General features: G+C 33.3%; 1 protein-coding gene across 2 annotated transcripts; it reads right to left on the bottom strand.

The window, feature by feature from the left end:
• Window positions 1-222: 222 nt before the first annotated feature.
• LOC107915733 (ubiquitin C-terminal hydrolase 13) lies at window positions 223-16,987 on the bottom strand. 2 transcript variants are annotated; one of them, XM_041103436.1, is made up of 32 exons: window positions 16,751-16,987; window positions 16,471-16,534; window positions 16,077-16,221; window positions 15,822-15,979; window positions 13,061-13,326; window positions 12,764-12,982; window positions 12,555-12,663; window positions 12,356-12,471; window positions 11,921-12,019; window positions 10,444-10,553; window positions 9,122-9,196; window positions 8,928-9,006; window positions 8,681-8,827; window positions 8,499-8,579; window positions 8,299-8,418; window positions 6,629-6,751; window positions 6,156-6,233; window positions 5,973-6,061; window positions 5,792-5,900; window positions 5,639-5,707; window positions 5,351-5,458; window positions 4,653-4,708; window positions 4,370-4,547; window positions 4,155-4,256; window positions 3,984-4,055; window positions 3,666-3,731; window positions 2,697-2,762; window positions 1,809-1,892; window positions 1,536-1,652; window positions 1,254-1,328; window positions 1,077-1,163; window positions 223-775 (listed from the first exon to the last, which is right to left on the bottom strand). In XM_041103436.1, the coding sequence occupies exons 1-32, from the start codon at window positions 16,778-16,780 to the stop codon at window positions 734-736; spliced, it is 3,339 nt and encodes a 1,112-aa protein (XP_040959370.1). In that variant the 5' UTR covers window positions 16,781-16,987; the 3' UTR covers window positions 223-733. The 2 variants fall into 2 exon arrangements, with proteins under 2 accessions (XP_040959370.1, XP_040959371.1); XM_041103437.1 differs by having other exon boundaries at window positions 1,536-1,649.
• Between the last annotated feature and the right edge of the window lie 2,903 nt (window positions 16,988-19,890).

Genomic DNA, 19,890 nt, shown 5'->3' with positions numbered 1-19,890 from the left:
TTCTCTGTATTTTCGCCCAAATAGGAGGAACATAGCATGCCTCAAAACAAACATGCACAATGAAATAATATCGCTTTATTTCTGCACTGCCACACAACTTGCGACGTGTAAACTATACGGCCAATTTACTTTGGTTTTATATAAACATGTCATAGCTTACGTTCGTTTCTTTATATATATGTATGTAAGTTGGAAGCCAAAGGCTGGTTGTTGGGCAGTTGATGGTGATATGATTCATTCTATTACACAAAAGCTGGGACGGGGGTCCCCAATAACAAGTGACATCCTATGCAAAAACCAGTTCACGAATTTAGGAGATTAAATGAAAAACATTAGGTCTCTACCAGTCTATATTTTCTATACACAATCCCCAATCACTCACTCACCAGCCCGCTAATATAAATTTTCGACCCACAACAAATGCCAAAAACAAAATCTCGTCGTGTAGTAAGTAGATTACAACCGAACTTTAACACCAAATGCTTACCTAAAAACCACTTTGTCCACGGAACTAGGCGGGTCCCTATCTATTGGGAAAACATGTAGAGTTTCTAGGTTGATGACATCTTCCCATACCGCTGAATGAATCACATCTAATTTACTTGATAACCGTTCCTGCATTACCAAACAATCAGCCTCCTTCTGGCTTCTTCGCTTATTACACAAAAGTTGGACGTACTGTCGGCTACACGTTTCACCTCATACAGTAGTTGTAGCTCTTCCAGTTTTTGATCTAGTTGTAGATTTTTACTGGCTTCTCAAATGTATGCCGGTTCTGCAAAATTTAATCAAACCATCTTACCAATGAACAAAGTACCTCATTTCTTGTCAGCAGACTTATTTGGTATGTGCATGCATCTAGAATCGATAAAAATAAACCCCAGTTTCCTCTACCAACAATGAGCCAAATCAACTAGCATTGATGAATTAATAACAATTTAGAATACCTAAATTTAGATTCTATCAATATCAAACAAATTTCACTAGACGACTGTTCATACCACTACAATTCAGTGATCATTGGCCAGGTTCACCGCTCTTCAACTAAGAATAAAAGCTATCGAGAAATATTATACCTGATTTGCTGCATATGACCGCTTAGGGGCATTGTCAGAATGTTCCAGTCCAAGATACTGGTCCCAAGCACCATATACATCCCTTCTCTACAAAAACAAAGTAAAAGATCAATGTCAAAAAGAGCAGCAAGAAAAGTGACAAGTACAGAACTTGAAGATAATAGAGATAGAAAGAACCTGAAAACGAGTAGACACAACATCAGAGTCCTGAAGATACTCTGGACGACCCAGTGATAAAAATGCAAACTTCCACTGGACAGTTTAGATTTAAATGGAAAAGGAAAAACCATGAGCAAATATTTGGAATAATGGGCAGAATTTGTACAATTGTTCAATTTACTTATATCCGTAAAAAAAACATATGGGGAAACAAAGGAAGAGAAAATACTATAGAAAACTGGAAAGCTATGCAATCTTAATAGACATAATAACTTGGTTTCTGTGTCGGGGAGATCATACCTTTGCAAATTCCTCATCTGGAACCTGTAATCTTTTCTGAACTCGCACTTTAACTTCAGCTAATGTTTCAGTTTCATGAATAACAAGGAAAAATGGCTCCCCAAAATTCTGTACCTGCTGTTAAGGTTGACAAAGAAATTAACACATAAGCAAAGCAACAAGTAACCTCTATGACATGAAGTTCTTTCTTAACATTCATCAATAAAACAATGGTATTTGAAACAAAATCGGTCCACTCAAAGAGGGGCAGGAACAGAAATTATGATCTATCACCTGGTTTTGTGTTGTGTCTTTCATGAAATGGTAAACATGAATCAAGCGATCATGGGGACCAAGGTCTTTCTCCTCTTCCGGTATCTAAGGCAATAAGAAATCAATATCAGACAAGAGAATGAAGGGAACATATTAAAGAAAACAGAAAAGAAGCTCTATAGTTTGACAAAATGCGAAGGAACTTTTGAATATCCCATTAATTATTTTATTGTATGATCAGGACAAGTCAGAACTGTTGATTAATTTGGTCAGTGTAAAAATTTTAAAATAGACTGAGAACATAAAATTTAAAAAAAATACAAAAACATTAAAAATGTCAAAAGCAAAGATAATTCTGCACCATTTTCCCATTAAATCTTGGACATATTCAAAATCCAGTTTTGGCTCCAAATGGATTGATTTTTTTTTTCTGTAACCATTATACTTAATAGTAGAGTTGCCTTTGAAAGGAAGCAAAATATTTTTAAATTATTGTTAAAATTCAGCCAAACTAGAGACAATCAACCACTCTGCTGCTTATGACCAGCGTAGGCCATGAACGACCATAAAACTTTAACTGGCTTATTAAGTGAGCATTCAGCACTGTCATACTTGAAAAGAGATTAAAAGCCCTACAATGCATGCAAACCATATAACAAGGTTAAAGAGTCGTAATGTTAAGTAGAAATTTATGGAACAATCTATATATAAGGATTTTAGAATGTAAAATTTACAAGAATTAAGATTGGTATACTGTATAAATACAAATTGGGACATGTTTGGAGGACAAAGAGCCTTACCTCCTCTGCACGTAATGTCCAATATTGATCATTTGCAATTTACAAGAATTAAGATTGGTATACTGTATAAATACAAATTGGGACACGTTTGGAGGACAAAGAGCCTTACCTCCTCTGCACGTAATGTCCAATATTGATCATTTATGTTCTCTATCTTTTCACTGAGAGGGAAGATCTGCAAAACCAAAACAAGACAACAAAGTTAACAAAGCAATCATAATTTGCATGAATTCCTAAACAAACCACACAGAAAAAGAAGTATCAAATTTTGGAATTCTTGCGTTTGTCCACCAGGTATCAAAAGAGTCGTTGAAAAACTCTAGCTAATGAACAGGTCTTGATAACTCAGCCATTGAATAAAAAGTGCTGCCCCAAAATGGAGGCAAATTTTTTCGCTCCCAAAGAAATAAAGATAGTGCAATTTTCAGATTTTCCACAGAAACTAAAAACCCTTATTTAAAATTATTTTAGCAAAGTATGGCTATGGTGCATGAAACTTCAGGAAAATTACAACAAACAATGGCTATGATACACAGGAGATCAAGTTGATATAACCTTTGCTTATGAGCAAGCAATCTATATGAAAGCAGTTAAATAGGCAGTGAAAGATCTCCCAAAAATGTGTCTGTATGGTAAATAATTCCATATAATGTGACATGGAAGAAAATTAGTATCGACATTAATTAGGTCAACAAAACTTTATTCAAGCAACGTAAAACAAAAATCCAAATCATACCCCAACATGTTCATGCAGCCAGACACAGGTGCACCCATATTATGGACAGCAATTGGGCAGATCAAGTCATTTCAAGTCCAACATTGGGGCTATGCAGGTTTTTGGATATTTGATTTCATATTCAAATATATTTTAGAACATTTCAAACTGAACCATTCTAGTTTACATTTCAGGTATAGGGAATTTTAGGTTTGGGTTGGCCTGGTTGTCTTTTCCTGCTCAAATGGGTTGAGCGAGTTTTAGGGGGTTCAGGTCTGCCTTGCCAACTCTAGACATACATGTACATCGTACACTTGCTTGCACACAGCCATATTTATGCATAGAATCCAACGGAACACATACCTTGTAAATCTTGTGATAGAAAACCTCAAGTAATCTAAGTTCAGCACCAGGATGAGACAACTCCACCTGCTCACATCAAATGCAAAGTAATTTGTTGAATTCCTATCTTCAAGGAAAAATATGGAGATAATTGCCGGATGCAAAGTTGAACTAGAACTTATCTATCATATAAATAAAGTGCTATAAACAATAAATCAAATGCTTTATCTGCAAAGTGACCATTAAAACTAAGTCATTTTGGTAGAGTTTCACCTTCTTTTTTTAAATATTTTGGAGGAAAAACTCAAGGAAGTGAAAAAGCAAAACTGGAATGGTTACCTTTGTCTTGAGGTCATCAAGAACATCCCCTACAGTGCTCTGTTTTGGCAATCTAATAGTATGAATAACTACCTGAGAATTAACGAATAATTCATGAGGGGAACATAATCTGATAATACACTGAAAAAAAATAATTAACTGAAGCATTTTAATTTTCTAATTCACACTCACTTCGTCTTTGGTAGCATGATGGAAAGCAACTTTCAATGTTTTGAGGCCCTGGAGTTCTGGCAAAGGTATATCCAACACTTCATAATATAGAATATCAGATGTCTAACAAAAACAGATATATACCCCATCAGCAATAATCAGAATTATTATAATCGACAAAACGTTAAAACAATGAATAGTATCAAAAAGAACTACAATTAGGTAACCAACAAAACCTGATTGTAGTGAATAAGCATGTCAGACAAATGTTCGACTCCTCTGTACTTGATAGGTTGAGGTTTAGGTTGCTGGGAATAACAGTTATGGGATGTAAGCCTAATTTTGGAAGGATCATCCAAGCCAAGATGGTGAGCCACCCTTTCAACAACATCATCATAATTGTGAAGCTTTGACCTAGACAAATGATTACATGAGCATGAACAGTGTAAGCAGAATTAGCCAGACTTACTCCAGAATGTACCTACTTAAAAGTGTAAAATTTAGTAATAACGAACTTACAACTCAAGAGAAAATTCATCCTCCTTTGGCTTTTCTAGAGATCTAAACCGAACAACCTACATATCATCAATGTAAATAAATAAATTTTTTGCAAATAATAATCCTCAATTACACTAAATTTTGAACATGTACAACATAATGGGGTTTAAAATTAAAATCACAGACCTCAGCAAAGCATCAGTAACTAAAGTCCTCTACTTCTAGATTTTGAATAGATATCATAGATACTGATTCCATAAAGTTAGTACAACCAATGGAAATTTAAAACCTTCCCTCTCTATGGTTCCATTTAATAGATGCTTTTAATTTTTGCTTTTGTAAGTTTTTTTATTTGGAGGCAAAAGATAAATGCAACAGGAAAAGAAAAACACAAAATGAATAGGAAACAAAAGACAAAAAGAAAAGGTTCAAGCCTAAAATTCTACTAATGTGAGGGCAAATAATAAAAAGGATAGAAATATCAAAAAAGAAAAAAGTCTGGCTTTTTCCCTAAGAAAGCACAAGCTACAGCTAAACATTTTAAAAGCAAGAAAAGATCTGCTGTCAACAACATCAAGAAATCTCAATCCATATCAGAAACATCAACAGAATTGCTGCAGCCAGGAAAAGAAAAATTAGAACCTCAGCAATGGTCCAATCTTCATACAATAACAAGTTGTCAAAAAATTACTACTACCACAAGAAGATTCTTCCTATACCTGACGATTATGTACATACTCCAGAAATGAAGGAACATCAGGATAACGGCATTGTTCGCTTGCAACTTCAGAATATTTTTGAAGGCATATAATATCACCATCTTCAAGCTGTATTTGGAACATGCATTCACAAAGACAAATTTAAAATAATAATAATAATAATAAAATCAGGAGAAAAAGCAAAAATAATTCAAACATTGAGATACAGATAATTGACAAAGTGATTTCATAATAAAGGCTTGTCAACTTATGGAAGAAAACATTGTAATTGAGCATGATTTATCACACCTGACTGGTACGGAATGTGAGCTTCTTGTCAATGTGTTCACACATGACATTGGGTTCAAATTTTATTTCCTGTGCATGGAAGAGATATGTGAGATGTGGTAGACACGTTTATTGGGAAACCAGATGCATCTAAAATAAAATAACCAAACCAACCTCATAAAGTTCAATCTCTTCATCAGGACCAAAGCCTGCCATTTTGTTGATCCTTGCCAATATTTCCATTGGCTTGCCAGCACCCTTCACAAACATCCTCCCAATATAACTGACATAGAAGAAAAAGCATCAGTAACCACAAATAGTTCCTCTCTAAAGAAAAATAAGATGTAGGTATTACCGGAGCTCCTCTTTGACTGGGTCATAGAGTTTAAAGAAAAGAAGAATATCTTCTTTAGTCTTCTCAGGTGGAGGTACTGGCTGCAAATCCTGAATAATGCTAAATATTAGAAATAGTGCACCATCACAATAACAAAGAGCTTCAAGCAAACCAAAATTCAAAAGAAAATTATCAAATAAGTACCGGTCCAAGCTCCACTTCCAGGAACAACTTCAGCTCTGCATTATTCGCCTTATTTGAAACCTCTCTAAGTTGTCCTACCTAATTGAAGGTATTACAAAGATCACATCATACACAAAATGTTGTGTTACGTTAAAATACAAGAACAAGACAAACATGAGTACACAAAGCAGATAAAGTGGGTGGACCCACTAGACCTATACCTGCCAGCAACCTGAAAAGAAAAGTTTACTGCAAATGTTACTACATAATCCATACTTATGACTGCCAGTATGAATATCAATGTCATCATACAATCAACCAGACTACACATTATTCAATTCATATACAGAATACACTCAATGACTGGTCGTGATTTTAAATGTATGTTGCTTGGACTCGGGTACAAGCGTCGCGTGCTGGTACGAGTTCAAACCATAGGTCATATAACATGCTTCAGGTAAAAGCTTGAAATTAGTAAAACCAAAAACACTTACAGATTGTGCTTCCTCCTGATAAGTTAATGGTCGATTTGGACGGTATGTATGGTTCTGCCGCTTTGCCCACAACCAAAAACGTTGATATTGCACAGGAATACCAAACTCTTTAGCAACTTCTTCCTGATAATAACAAACAATAGGACATTAGGAGTAGAAACTTCAATTGTATGGCATTAGCTTCAAAACTTACAGAATAAAGGAATTTGTTGTGGAGTCTAGAAAAATAAAATCATCAAAAATACAAAACAAAACAAAGCAAATAAGAACATATCTAACCGGAAAGCATCCCATCCATAAACCATGCACTGAGGCACATGCAGAAATCCACTAACTTTTAGTTCAAACCATCACATAGTTATAGGTTAAGGAATTAAAACTACATTTATCTCTTTCAACTGCTTGATTAAAACAACAGAAAATAAAAAACAAGCAGTGCAGAGGGGAAAAAATCCACATTTAATTGATTTATCTCCAAAAGTGAGACACAAATTTCAGTTAGAAGGTCTTGCTCCCCTTGTACTATATAAGGTCCAACTCCTACTGAGGCAAACAAAAGTTCCTTAATAATTGGAATTTCTGTAGAATAAAACCATATATGAATAGTACATAGTAAGGAAAGTTAAACAACAAATTCAAGATACTTGACTAAAGGAAAAGTGCATCATTTCAAGAAGAGAAGATTTCGAGAAAAGGCATCCACATTCACATCTTAATTGGTAATGCCATAACTTAAGTGCTTTCCACCACGTTCATGACGGCCATGCCTATTCTCACCCAGATTCTAACCTTGGTTGGTACTTAAGTAATAAGCCCTGAATCTTTTTGTCAGATACTTCAAAAACTTCAGACAAGTTATAATCACCAAATTCACATCAACATCAGGGAACTTATCAGGCAGAATCCTAATCTATGCAACCATCTTCTTCACCAATTTCATATTAAACTTCACTTGTCAACATACTTCACTTCAGCAGGCTCTTACAAATTCTTCATGCAAAATTCACAAGAACAAGTAATAATGAAATCCAAAATGGTTTTTCCATGCTTTTCAATCATATTGAGTCGTCCCAGGTTTTGAACTTTCTAGTAGGAGCTCACGCTACCCTAAAAAGTGTAGGAGCTCACGCTCACACGGTCAGAGAAAAACAGAAATCGGCACACATTGACTTTTAGTCAGAGCCCCAAGGTTTTCAGGAGAGAATGAGAAACCTAATTTGGAACTTTAAATCATCTAAATCTTTAGTTTTACAAAGAAAATCAAGGTTATTGCAGAAGTAGTACCTTAACTAGAGTCAGATGACTCAGATCTAAAATCTCCAATATGGTACATTTTACCTCTCAACATCTTTTTTCAATCTACGCATTGTCAGTTACCAGTAGATTGTCAGTTTTTAAACCTTTGACATGAAAAATGATCTAATTCAATTAGTTCGTTCCCCAAGTGTAAAATTGTCTACTACAAAATACTAGAAGATTGAAACAATTCCAAGCATACAGGAAAAGTAGCAGGAAATCACCCTAATACAAGCAGGGAGAAAATTCCAAGTGAAGCTCGAGAAAAAAAGTAATGGCATTACAGAATTACTTTCCGATTTTTACTTTTTTTAGGGGGGTACCAGATAATTGATTAAAACAAGTCAGAAAGATCTAGCCTTATATTTAAGTACCTTGAAAACATTAAAAGGCATCTGCTTCTGAATTCGAAAGCTACGAACTTTTTCATGATCCACCAGATCAAAGTATATATCCCTTCCAATCTGCTCAACTAGGTCTTCATTACGTGCAACCTGATGACATACAAAAATAAGATAAGAAACATATAAATCTATAGAGAGAGAGAGAGAGACAAGCATACGGAATGTTGTACCTTTATAACAGTATACAGATGTGCCTCTGCTTTTTCCTTCCTCTTTTGCTCCTTCTCTTCTTGCTCTTTCTTCAATCTTATCTGAAATGTGATGTTCAAAGCACACAGCAACATTTTGCAGTGAACATAAACAGCATTGCAAATTTAAATTTGTAATTAACAAAAATCAGAAGCAATCTTACTCTCAGGTGTTCAGCAATGTCCTTCTCATCCACATTACAGATTATTTTGTCCTTGTCACTTTCTCGTATATACACAAGCATATATGCATTTGAATATTTAGTAAATTTAAATGGAGTGTTGTTGAACCCAGGATTTGTCTGCGGTAACTGTTTAAGGAAGCAGGTAAGATAAAGCATCTCTACTGAAGGAAATTCAACCACATAAAAGAAATATCAATTTTGACACGCAACAATCAGAGAACAATACCTCTTCTTCACCACCATACTGCTCCTCCAATGCCCTCTTAACATCTTCTTTTGTTACCCGTTCATCATCAAACTTGAACCTAGATGACCAATACCAATAAATGCTGAAGTGAGCATAAGTAAAAACAAGAACATTATGACAGGCAATTAGCATAAAAGCCTGGAAGTGAGAAATTTTCAAAACATGATAGGTACCACCGATCTGAGAGGGTTGGCCTGATATAAGCATAGTAATGCCCACCATGCACCCCACCACTGTGAACCAAAACACTGCATACAATGTAAAAGAATTATGATCTTATTACCCTCTTGTACACTTGTCAAGGTGAGTTATAAAAGACCAGATTGAATAGTTTTTATAAGCAGTTAAATTAAGAGAAAAAAGATGGAGAAAAGTCTGCCACAAAGAGTAACAAAAAGGCAGAAAGTAAATCTCTATTTGCACTCTTAATCAATAAAACACCAATATAACCTTACGCTGAAATTTTCATTACTACTCTGTTTGAAATATAAGTAAATAATAGAACTGGCCTCTATCACATCCATATCGACCAACTTGACAACTAGTTAAACTATTAGCATAAATTTGCAAACTGGAATAATCATTATAAATGTGCTTATCCCTCAGTTGAAACAAGCACAATTTATACAAGGAAGTAGATAAATTTCAGCAATAGCCAACTTCACCAAATGAACAACAATGCTTCTAAATATCAAGTAACCAACAAAGCCTAATAATTAATTGACACAAGACAATGATGGCTCCCTTAGGGGTGGCTTTTTTGTGATTTTGTTTCTTCAGTTATCCCAAAAAAAATAAAGGTGATATTTGCAGTGCTTTTGATGATGATGATGATAACAACAACAATAGCATAAAACACATAATCAGAGGAAAGCCTAGTCCAACAAAAAATAAAAGACCCAAAAACAGAAGAAAACTAAAGAAATCACAATAGAAATAATGCTTACTAGAAATTGACAATTTTGAGCAGCAAATAAAGGTTATTTTGGTAATTATATCACCTCGACTAATTATGTTTTCTGTTACATAAGGTAGCTATAGGTTAGTCTGGCTTTTTTAGTGCTCAAGTTAATGCAGGATTTTAGTAAATTGGAACTGATTAAAAATTATTAAAAGGTGTCTTGTCAGGTTAACTAGCAGAATACTTTGCTCATCAAACAAAACCTTGTGGTTACAGCATTCTTATATTCTCCTTTTGTCTTCCTTGCTCTTCAAAGTTATTGCAGGCACTTTTTGGATTTCTACAAATCATTAAAATCTAATTGAGGGGGAGTTCTGCATTGTTTTACATAAATGATTAGTTTTTTATTGCACATTATACCATCAGACATGCTTAATTGATTGATCTAATAATTTGTAGTCAAAAACAGATTAAATTTTTAGAGATTTAGGTTTCTTTGAAACCCTTCCTTAAGTCACTTACATCAAGTGGGAGAAGGAACACAGCTGCTAAAAAAACAATTGACAGTTCCAGCACAACAAAGTGAGCAAATACCTATGAAGGGTATAAAGGTTGCGAACGCTTCTGTCAGCCTCAGGTGATAAATACTTGCCATCCTCCCTATCTAGATCAAGTTGCAAGGGGAACTCATAGCGATCATTTATCTATACAAAAAGTATGATTAAGATTAAAAATAATAATAAAGAAATGTTTCCACGGATATCAAAGATTAAATAACAGATTTGAGTGAAATGCACATGCATGCACATACATGCATGTAAGAGAATAGAACAGAAAGGATCTAACAGAATTTGTGCAACCTTTTTATCACACACCATCTCTCTCACTTTCAGACAAAATTTATGAGCCTACAGGATCTAATGATATAAGAAGTATCTTGGTTATTTTAGAACAGCTTCAAGGAGGGGCATAAAGTTTAAGACCACACCTCAAGGAGGGGCATAAAGTTTAAGACCACACCCCTTCTGGTTCTTTACTTCTTGTTTCCAGAAGAGCCCTCTAAAACAATTGCAAATTGACTGCCAATTTGTCATTGTATAGTACAAGCAAAGAGAAAATATTTTTGACTACTGAATCATTGAATAATTATCACCCACCCATGTTAAAGTCGGAATCAACACACTTCATAATACTATACATGTACTCAAAACACATTTTTGTTAAAAGTAACATTATCTAGCAAAGGCTGCAAATTTATAGTACATCTTTTACTTATACGAAAACAGAAAAATGGCCTCAGAAAATATATTAACCATTAGGTTAACTTCTAAACTAAAATAGAAAATGCTAAAAGAGCTAGATGCAAATGATTCACGTGTTTCTCCAGATAATCTATCCTATTAAAGTTCAACAACATGATGCCTAGTATCACAACTTATAGCTTGAAAACAAGTCATTTATGTACCATTCCATAATATTGAGGGTAGAAACCTTAGGACTAAATCTTTTACGGAAAATATTAATCCCAACATAAAAATATTCCAGGAAATTAAATTTTTTGTCGGTATATTCTTACAACAAATAAGAAGTAAGGAATCTTCATTTTATTTAGAAATAAGGGGAAATATCTTAGGAATTCCAAAGATAATCTTAAAAAAGAAGTTTCAGTACTACTTTTAGAAGTAAATTCTTACATTAAACATATCTGGCTAACTAGAGAAAGTTAACAGACAATCATTCAGATTAACAAAATCTCAGAAGGGAAATATGAACTTCAAAATACAAATAGGAGATCATCTCACTGGCTCTTGCACAAACCAGATTTACATAAAATGAGTCAAACCAGAAAAATGGAAAGCCACATATACATTCATTTAAGGGAAGCATCATATAGAATCAGCATTATATAGAACCTGATCCTAGTATGGTTATTAAAATATGCTTACAATTCATGATGCTGTACTAAATGCTTAAGAGTAACTTTGACCAAATTCAAACAAGAAAAGAATAGCAATCATTAAAGCAACAGAAATATAAGACAAGATATTCAGTTATCTATTCAGCGACTAACCTTCACCATAGTATCCCGCATGAAATCATACTCAAAACGTTTTAGCTGAAGTTGAAGGACAGGAGGAAAGTCAATGAAAAGAACTCCTTTCCTGGCATCCTGAAAAAGGCACAAAACCCCTGAAATTCTTTAAACATTATCTTTATAGGGAACATTTAAGCAAGATATTAAGCTGAGTACAGAACATTGAGCATAGTAGTCCAAGTCAGGAAAACCATAACTTCCAAATCAACACCATGAAGAAAACAGATTGCTTTCCCAAGCATATCTAAACAAAGATGGCTGAAAGAAGAGACAACGCAGACCAGCCAAAGACAAGCAGATTTGAATAAATTTATTTAAGTCCACAAGTTTTTATAATGTAGAATCTGTTCATTAAGTTATAGGTTTCAATGTAAAAATGATGAACTGATGGATTTCTCCAAGGCATCTCACCTGTAAACCAAATTGTTCAGCATGATACCTATTGTCACCTTCAAGACACTCCACTTCAACATATTTGTCAAAAGATGCATAAACATCCTTACAGCCTTTCACATCAAGCTGAAGATCTACAGGTAATTGTGTCAAATTATAAGCCCCACAATATCAACCTTTAACAATCTAGTCATTGTTGTAACCTTAAAAACTGTACCATAAAATGATTCCTTTCTTGTTGACTTATAGTCCACATTGATGCATTCAATATAATTCATATGATGCCCTTCAAACAACTGTTGTATTGTACCCTCCACAACTGTTCCCTGAGAGTTATTTTAAAATAAAGAAAGAAATTTTTAGAAACATTTTAAACAAACATAGGAGCAATCAATCACAAAATACTAATAGAAGAAAACCCTATACCTTCATTTTGTCTTCAAGCTTTTCACAAAGAACCCTATTAAGTTCCTGAACATCGTGCTGCATGAAAGAATCATAAGTGTCCCACCCAAAAGATTTCGTCAACTCCTTGGTTGCCACACTAGTGTCACTATACTGGAGCTTATAAAATAGACTCTGCAAAGCCAATGGAATGCTCCCTGTGGGCATGTCATTCTCAGTTGTTGGCATATGATACACAGCCTGCAATGCATGGCTCAAGCATTTAACTCCTTGAGAATTTTAACTATAAGAAATGTAATAAAGAATAAATAAGCTAACCTTTCTGAAGTAGGGAATATGATAGAGTGTTTGGAGGAGAGAGTTCATATAGCAGGTGGCTCCCTGATTCTTGAGTCCGACATAACCAGTCTCCTTTTTTGAGTCATGTGACCAATAATCAGCAACCTTACGCACAGCAACATCAGCTTCTACGACACATGTGTCATTCACAAGAAAGCCTCTACTAGGGTCATATAGTTCACCAAGAGGCATGAATGAAGTGAAGCCCCAATCACTTTCACGTACATTGAACTGATGCTGAGTGTCTGCAAAGAACAATGAAGAATCAATCGCACAAAATTTGAGCTTGCATGATAAAGCAAAAACAAGTGGGCACCATGACAATTCAAGAAGCCTAAATTTTCAACACACTAAACATCAGGTAATCATCAACATCTTTAAGCAGTGCATTTTTATGGAAATTCATTTGAAATTTTGATGCACCTCTCTTTCTTCTGAATTTCAAAAATTTATAGGAATACCCACCCATTATATCACACCCAAATCTACCAAGAATTAAAGAACAAAAATAACATCTCCATTCCAGACCACAATTTTTCACATTGACTTTGAGGATAAAAAGTAAAAGCAGTTCACCACACTTTTACCATAGTGAACGGAAGACCAAAAAGAATATAAAGTACAAACATGGAGAACTGCTTTGCTTTAATGCCAAAATGTCCCTTTAATAGATATCAAGGAGTATATCTTGAGGACTCTATATTGAGCTAGTTACAACATCAAACCTTAATATAGATGGAACAAGAGCTTTTTTATTTAACTGGGTCCAAGACCAGTTTAATGCCAAGAGGGATCTGGACTTCAGCCAGTTGCAAGACTCAATTTTCAGGCAGTACAAAGTATCTGATTTCCGGATAGATAAATTGGTCAGAAAATTACTTGTAAAACCATGTTGCCTTATGAGTTGCAGTTGATGAGAAGGGAATGGGGCATGTCTAGTGAAGTGAGAAACTCAGGGCAATTTCAAAGGCCTTAATACCAACATTAACGAGAATGAGAATATCAATATTAGTCAGACAACCATTTCACAAGAAAAAAGCTCATAATTTCAAAACCAAAGGCATCCTAGAAAGTAATAAGCATGCAATTAAAATATATCTTAACTGTCTAAAATAATGGTTCCTGTGGAGAAGCTAACTTATAAACACATAAAGATTACCCCAGGGTCAAGGAAATTTTACTTAAGTCTTTAGAAAATCCTAGAAGGCCTAGAATCAGGAAAAAAAAATACTAAAACAGTTTAAAAATTTTAATTTCAAACTTGCCTCGGTAAATTAAATTAAAGTTCTAGATTATACAAGAAAATAAGAAATATAATCTTTTAAGATCAGTTCCAAAAGGTACAATACGTATGTGGTTTTGTAAGTCAGTCTATGTCTGCATGTGTATATAAGCTTAATATATAATTATGAGAATAAAGTCCAAAGAGCTTTATCTATAAATACAGAGCATGATGCTATCCCTTTTCTTTTAGAATATTCAAATATTAAGGAATACAGAGCTTGATGCTATCCCTTAGGGTATAGCTAATGAAAAAGGTTTAAATTAAATCAAAGAGAACTTCAATGGAACAGTCTCTTTCTATGCCTATCCCCTTAAAAAGCAGGCTCCTAGGCACACGAGCATATGTCTCATCAATGGAACTCACCCAAAACGGTCTGAAGAGCTCTTGCTGTCTAGCACTAAGGCGCAAACCGTAGTCATGCCTAGGAGTTTGTCTTCACAAGACTGCTCAAAAGTAAAAATGGCAGTATGGCAGCTGGGCTATTAGATCTCATGGGACATGATTGAAGACAAAATTCACATAATCAATCATTTTTCTTCATAGTCAGACAAATTTAGCTTCAGACTACTTTTTCCAACCCAAACTTTATGTGGCATATATAAAAAAAAGTAGTAAAGGAAACAAAATAGCATGCCATTTGATAAACCTTAAATATATGTCAACTTTTAGTAGTTAACTATGCCATTGGCAGACTCATTCTTCAAAACTTGAACCGCATTCAAGCTCTATCTATTTAACCACAAGAAGTCCACAACCAGGTAAACTTAGCAACTAAAGGATTCTATAAATCAGCTATGCCAAAAAAAGAAAAAAATAAATGCAAATTTCTTGAATTGTCACTACACGTTGGGGACAGAGCTCCACAGCCATTACTCTTCAACATGCTACATTCAACTCCACCTCTAAAACACATGAATAAATCAGCTCATCCGAAGGGTACAAAATGCAACTGCAGAATAACCTAATTGATAGTTACTCTTCTCCTCAAGGAAGGAGGTCTCAACTTCAAGGTTCAAATCCCCACCCATAAGAATCCAAAAAAAAAAAAAGAAGTAAAAGATGTAAGAAGAAATACTGACTATCACCAATGGGAAATTAAGCTCAATCTTGGATACACTTAAACAGAAGGTTTGAAACATGCAAGATACAGATAATGGCCATATTAAGGCAGCTCTAAAAGAAGAAGAAGAAGTTAAATTTTGAAGTATATAAAATAGATGTACAAACTACCACTCAGAGCAGTAAAGAATTCATAAACAGAAACAATGTCAAAAACAAGAGTTGTTTAACAAAAAAGACTACAACTTAAAAAGCAAAAAAAAAAAATGGATGAATGAAAAAAGAAGGTTGACTGGCTTTACATGGGTGTATAACCCGTTGACATGCAGCATAAGATGCCAAAACAACTGCTACATAAAGGGATTGAATTAAGAATTGCAGTACCACCAGATATACCTTTTCTAATAGTATACTTATTATGTATTTGGTTGCAGACAGCTAAGCTGAACTGTGCATATCTACTCCATCCATAGGGTAAAGTTGCTGAATCCGCAACATCAAGATACATTGACAAATGATCAACATTGTTACCCTTGGGGAAAATAAGTATCCGCCTGTTCAAAAGGACTCAAATTAAATCTTATTGATAGATCAATGCAAAAATAGTTTAGCAAGAACTCCGAAGAGCACAAATTGATCAACTAAAACTACCATTTGTAGCCTCCAACAAAGAAGATGTCAGAGTAGAGCTTCTTAGTATTAAGCCTCGAGAAATTCTCAATTGTCCATGTGAACCTTCCTGACGGTGGATCATCCACTGCTTGTGCATCCACTTTACTTGCAGCTTCCTTCGCCACTTTAATAAATAAGACAATGTTAAAAATTGAAAGCATAAGAAACGATCAAATTAAAGAATTAAAAAAATCAGCAGCAAAGAATATTCATAAATATTCAAAATGATGTAAATACGACATTTCATTCAGCTGAAACTAAAAAGAAAAAAGAAAAAGAATAAACAAGAATTCAATTCTATAGTGAAATTCAACTTACTCTCAGTTTCATGAGACACAAGCAGAAAAAAATTTAATAGAAATGAAAATTTCACCTTCTAAAGGCTGAGGACCGTCGACGAAGTCATTGTGGGGGACCAACATCTCATCGTCCTCCTGCTGCAAAACAAAAACAGATACAAAATGAGAGGGACAGTTCGGATCTGCTGATCAAAACCCTAGGAGTCCAAGCATGGACACTCAGAAAAATGATGAATTTCCTCTTCCAAGCTGGATGGGAAGAAGCATTGAGACAGTTGAAAAAACACGGCGTTAGGGGATCGAAATTGAATTGAAGTGAAATAGGAAGAGAGAGAAGAAGGGTTGGATGGTTACATCTAACGGTGGAGGAGTCATCAGAGTCATGGGCGGTGATGGGCGGCCGCTCGATCGACTGAATCTGTTAGAGAGAGAGAGAGAGCTGCGAGTAGAGAGAAATACTAAGAGAGAGAGAGAGGGGGGAACGATGGGGGGTGTAAGTGCCCGTGGAATGAGGGGAAAACTGGTTTTGCTGTGAAAGGGGGCAAATCAGGATTTTCAACCAATTACTTCGGTTTTTGGCCAGAGATCATTATTTTATTTCATCCAAATAGGCAAATACCATTTTTTGTCTAGGTTTTGATGGTCTTATTATTATTCACTTTATAACTTTTTCTTTCCTTTTTGCAATTTTCACTTTATAGCTAAAACATATATAAATTCATTCACATACTCAATTATAATTATAATTATAATTTTAAAATTTATCAATTACAATATTATTAAATATTTAATCCAAATATTTATTATTATTTTAATATATAAAATACATGAATATTACTTTTATTTAATAAGGGTAAACTTGTAAATTATCATTACATTTCTAAGGAAGTATTTAATGAATCAGACGTAATAATGCAACTTTCTAAATATATTAATCAATACTTTTCGGCAACAGTAGCAAGAGACGAGTATGGTAGATCGATGTAGGGGATAGGAGGTAACATTGGTAGATATAATGTAGAGCAAGCAGAACTTTGGGCTAACTATGATGGGATAGAGTTATCATTGAGATTGGTTGTGCTCTACCCATCAAAGGAATTTAGGGAGGTATCAAAGGTTAGTTGAATAGAGATTTGATTTTAAGAATTTAAGAACTATGCAGACGTGAATGGCATGTGAAAGTTAAGCAGATACTAAAGGATGTGAATTTTGCTCCTCATATTCTAGTCGAATTGACGAAGGACTTACTCATTAGCCTCAAAATGTTCTATGCAACTCCTTCAAAGGTTACTAGCCAAATTCGATTAGATAAACTACTCTGGATGCCTAGTCTAGCCTTGCTGATACTAATATTATTTTGTAATTGATACTCTTTCATATTTTGTCACCAAAAAAAAAATCAATACTTTTTAATGTATAGGAAGGAAAGCACCAAATGTTACCTTAAAATTTATTTATTAAATGAATATTAAATAAGAATAACATTTTTCCCTTTACTAGTTACTTATTATTCATTATATTTAATTTTTATATTCAATAATTTTTAATTAATATTTTAATCAATTTCTTTTTCGTTAAAACCTTTTAAATAATAGTAACTAATCAATTTTACATAAAATAATTTAATGAATTTACCTCAAGTTTAATATCTAACTAATTTAAATATAAATTTGAAATCAAATATAATTTTTATGAAATATTCAAATATATTTAATTTTATATCACTTTAATATGTAATTAAATTTTAATTATTTTGTAATCAAAACTGGAAATATGAATAAATGAAATAGAAAATACATTGATAAATAAAAAGAATGGTATAATTTTTTTTATTTAAAAATTGCTTAGTAAATAGATCTCTATAGGGCTTATGATATTTTCTTCAAATTTGAGGGTAAATGGGCATTCCTAAAACCATGGGGAGTAAGCGTATTTTACATTAAACCCTATGAAGTAACGTGGCATTTGATTTGAGAAATTATTCTTTTCTTTTCAATTTTTTAAAAAATGTTTATTGTTTAATAATTAAAATTTTAAAAATAGATTTATTAAATGAAGATGAAAATCTATCAACAAAAATAAAAATATAAAAAGCACAACCTATACCTATTTTCTCGTAATAAAAATATGAGAAATAAAATTTTAAAAAATTTAAATTTATATAAATTAAAATCAAAATTAAAGATTTGATAATATAGGTTAGATTTGATTTTTCAAGCTTTTGATATAACAAAATTTAAGGTAAATTTTTATTTATATTTTCTAAGTCATTTGGTGAAAATAATTATTGAAAATTTTGTTAAACATTTTCAAAGCATTTCAAAGAATTGTAAAATTACTCAAAAACATATTTGAAATGTATTTTAATTTATCTAAATATTGTTTGGTCAATCCAAAATGTTTTTAAGTGTTTTAAACTCATTTTATACAAGTTGTAGCAATACTTGGAGGAAGTTCTACCGATAGAAGCAAGTCAGAGAACATCCCAAGCATTCCTCTAGACTTCTACCGTTACTCAGGGGGACTTCTACCATTACAAGTCCACTTCTATCAATACAAGCCCACTTTTAACCATACATTTTGTGAGTTGTATCGATACAAGTCTGTCTACAATGCTTCCAATGGCTAGAAACTATCCTAACGACTATAAATGATCACAAATTTTTCCCTTGTTATATATACACCTCAAGACCACTTCAAGATACAAGAGATGAACATCCAAGTATAGGAATAAAAAAAAGCTTTTAATTCTTTATTTTCTTCATTTTCTCTTGTATATATTCATTGAGAGCTTATTGTAATATCTTTTATGACTCTCAAATCTTTGTATTTAGAGCTTCAATTTGCAAACACACTCCTACTAGAGGTTTGGTGTTAGTTTGCTAATCTTCTCTTTGTTGTAAAGAGTATACTTAAGTAGATTGTCAAAGCTTTTAGTTGAGTCACAAAAGCTAGAGTATTTTAGTTAAGCCGTAAAAATTAAAAATGATGTTTTATCTTAGCCTTGTGAAAAAAATAAGGATTGTAAATGTTATACTTTTTCTCTTGAAATGTAATACTTCAAGTATAGTGAATTGGGAAATCTTTGGTTGATGTATACCAAAGTAGTGGAGGTAAGCAATTGAGCCGAACCACTATAAAATCGAATTATATATCCAAACTTTTCTTCTCTTTCCTTATCATTTAGAAATATTTGTAAGAATTCTTAAAATATCAATTCACCTCCTCTTGGTTTTTCCGAGCCTAACAACATAATGTATTTATATAGATTTGAGGTAAATTCATCCACCAAATCTAAGATTAAGAAGTTTTTACTTTCATGCTTTTCATATTTTCAAAGCTTTTTTAGTGAGATAAAAGGAAAATAATTTTCACATATTTTTATTTTTAAAAAATTTAATTCTAAATAAATATAAAAAAAGATTATTTTTAAAATTAAAACCTTATATTTTTTATATTTTTCAAAAAAATAAAAAAAAATACATTTATGCTCT

The sequence above is a fragment of the Gossypium hirsutum genome, chromosome D10, assembly GCF_007990345.1.
Source record: "Gossypium hirsutum isolate 1008001.06 chromosome D10, Gossypium_hirsutum_v2.1, whole genome shotgun sequence".
In the NCBI taxonomy this organism is placed as follows: domain Eukaryota; kingdom Viridiplantae; phylum Streptophyta; class Magnoliopsida; order Malvales; family Malvaceae; genus Gossypium; species Gossypium hirsutum.
Note: the sequence above shows the minus strand (reverse complement) of the source record. Positions and strands in the feature narration are given on the sequence as shown.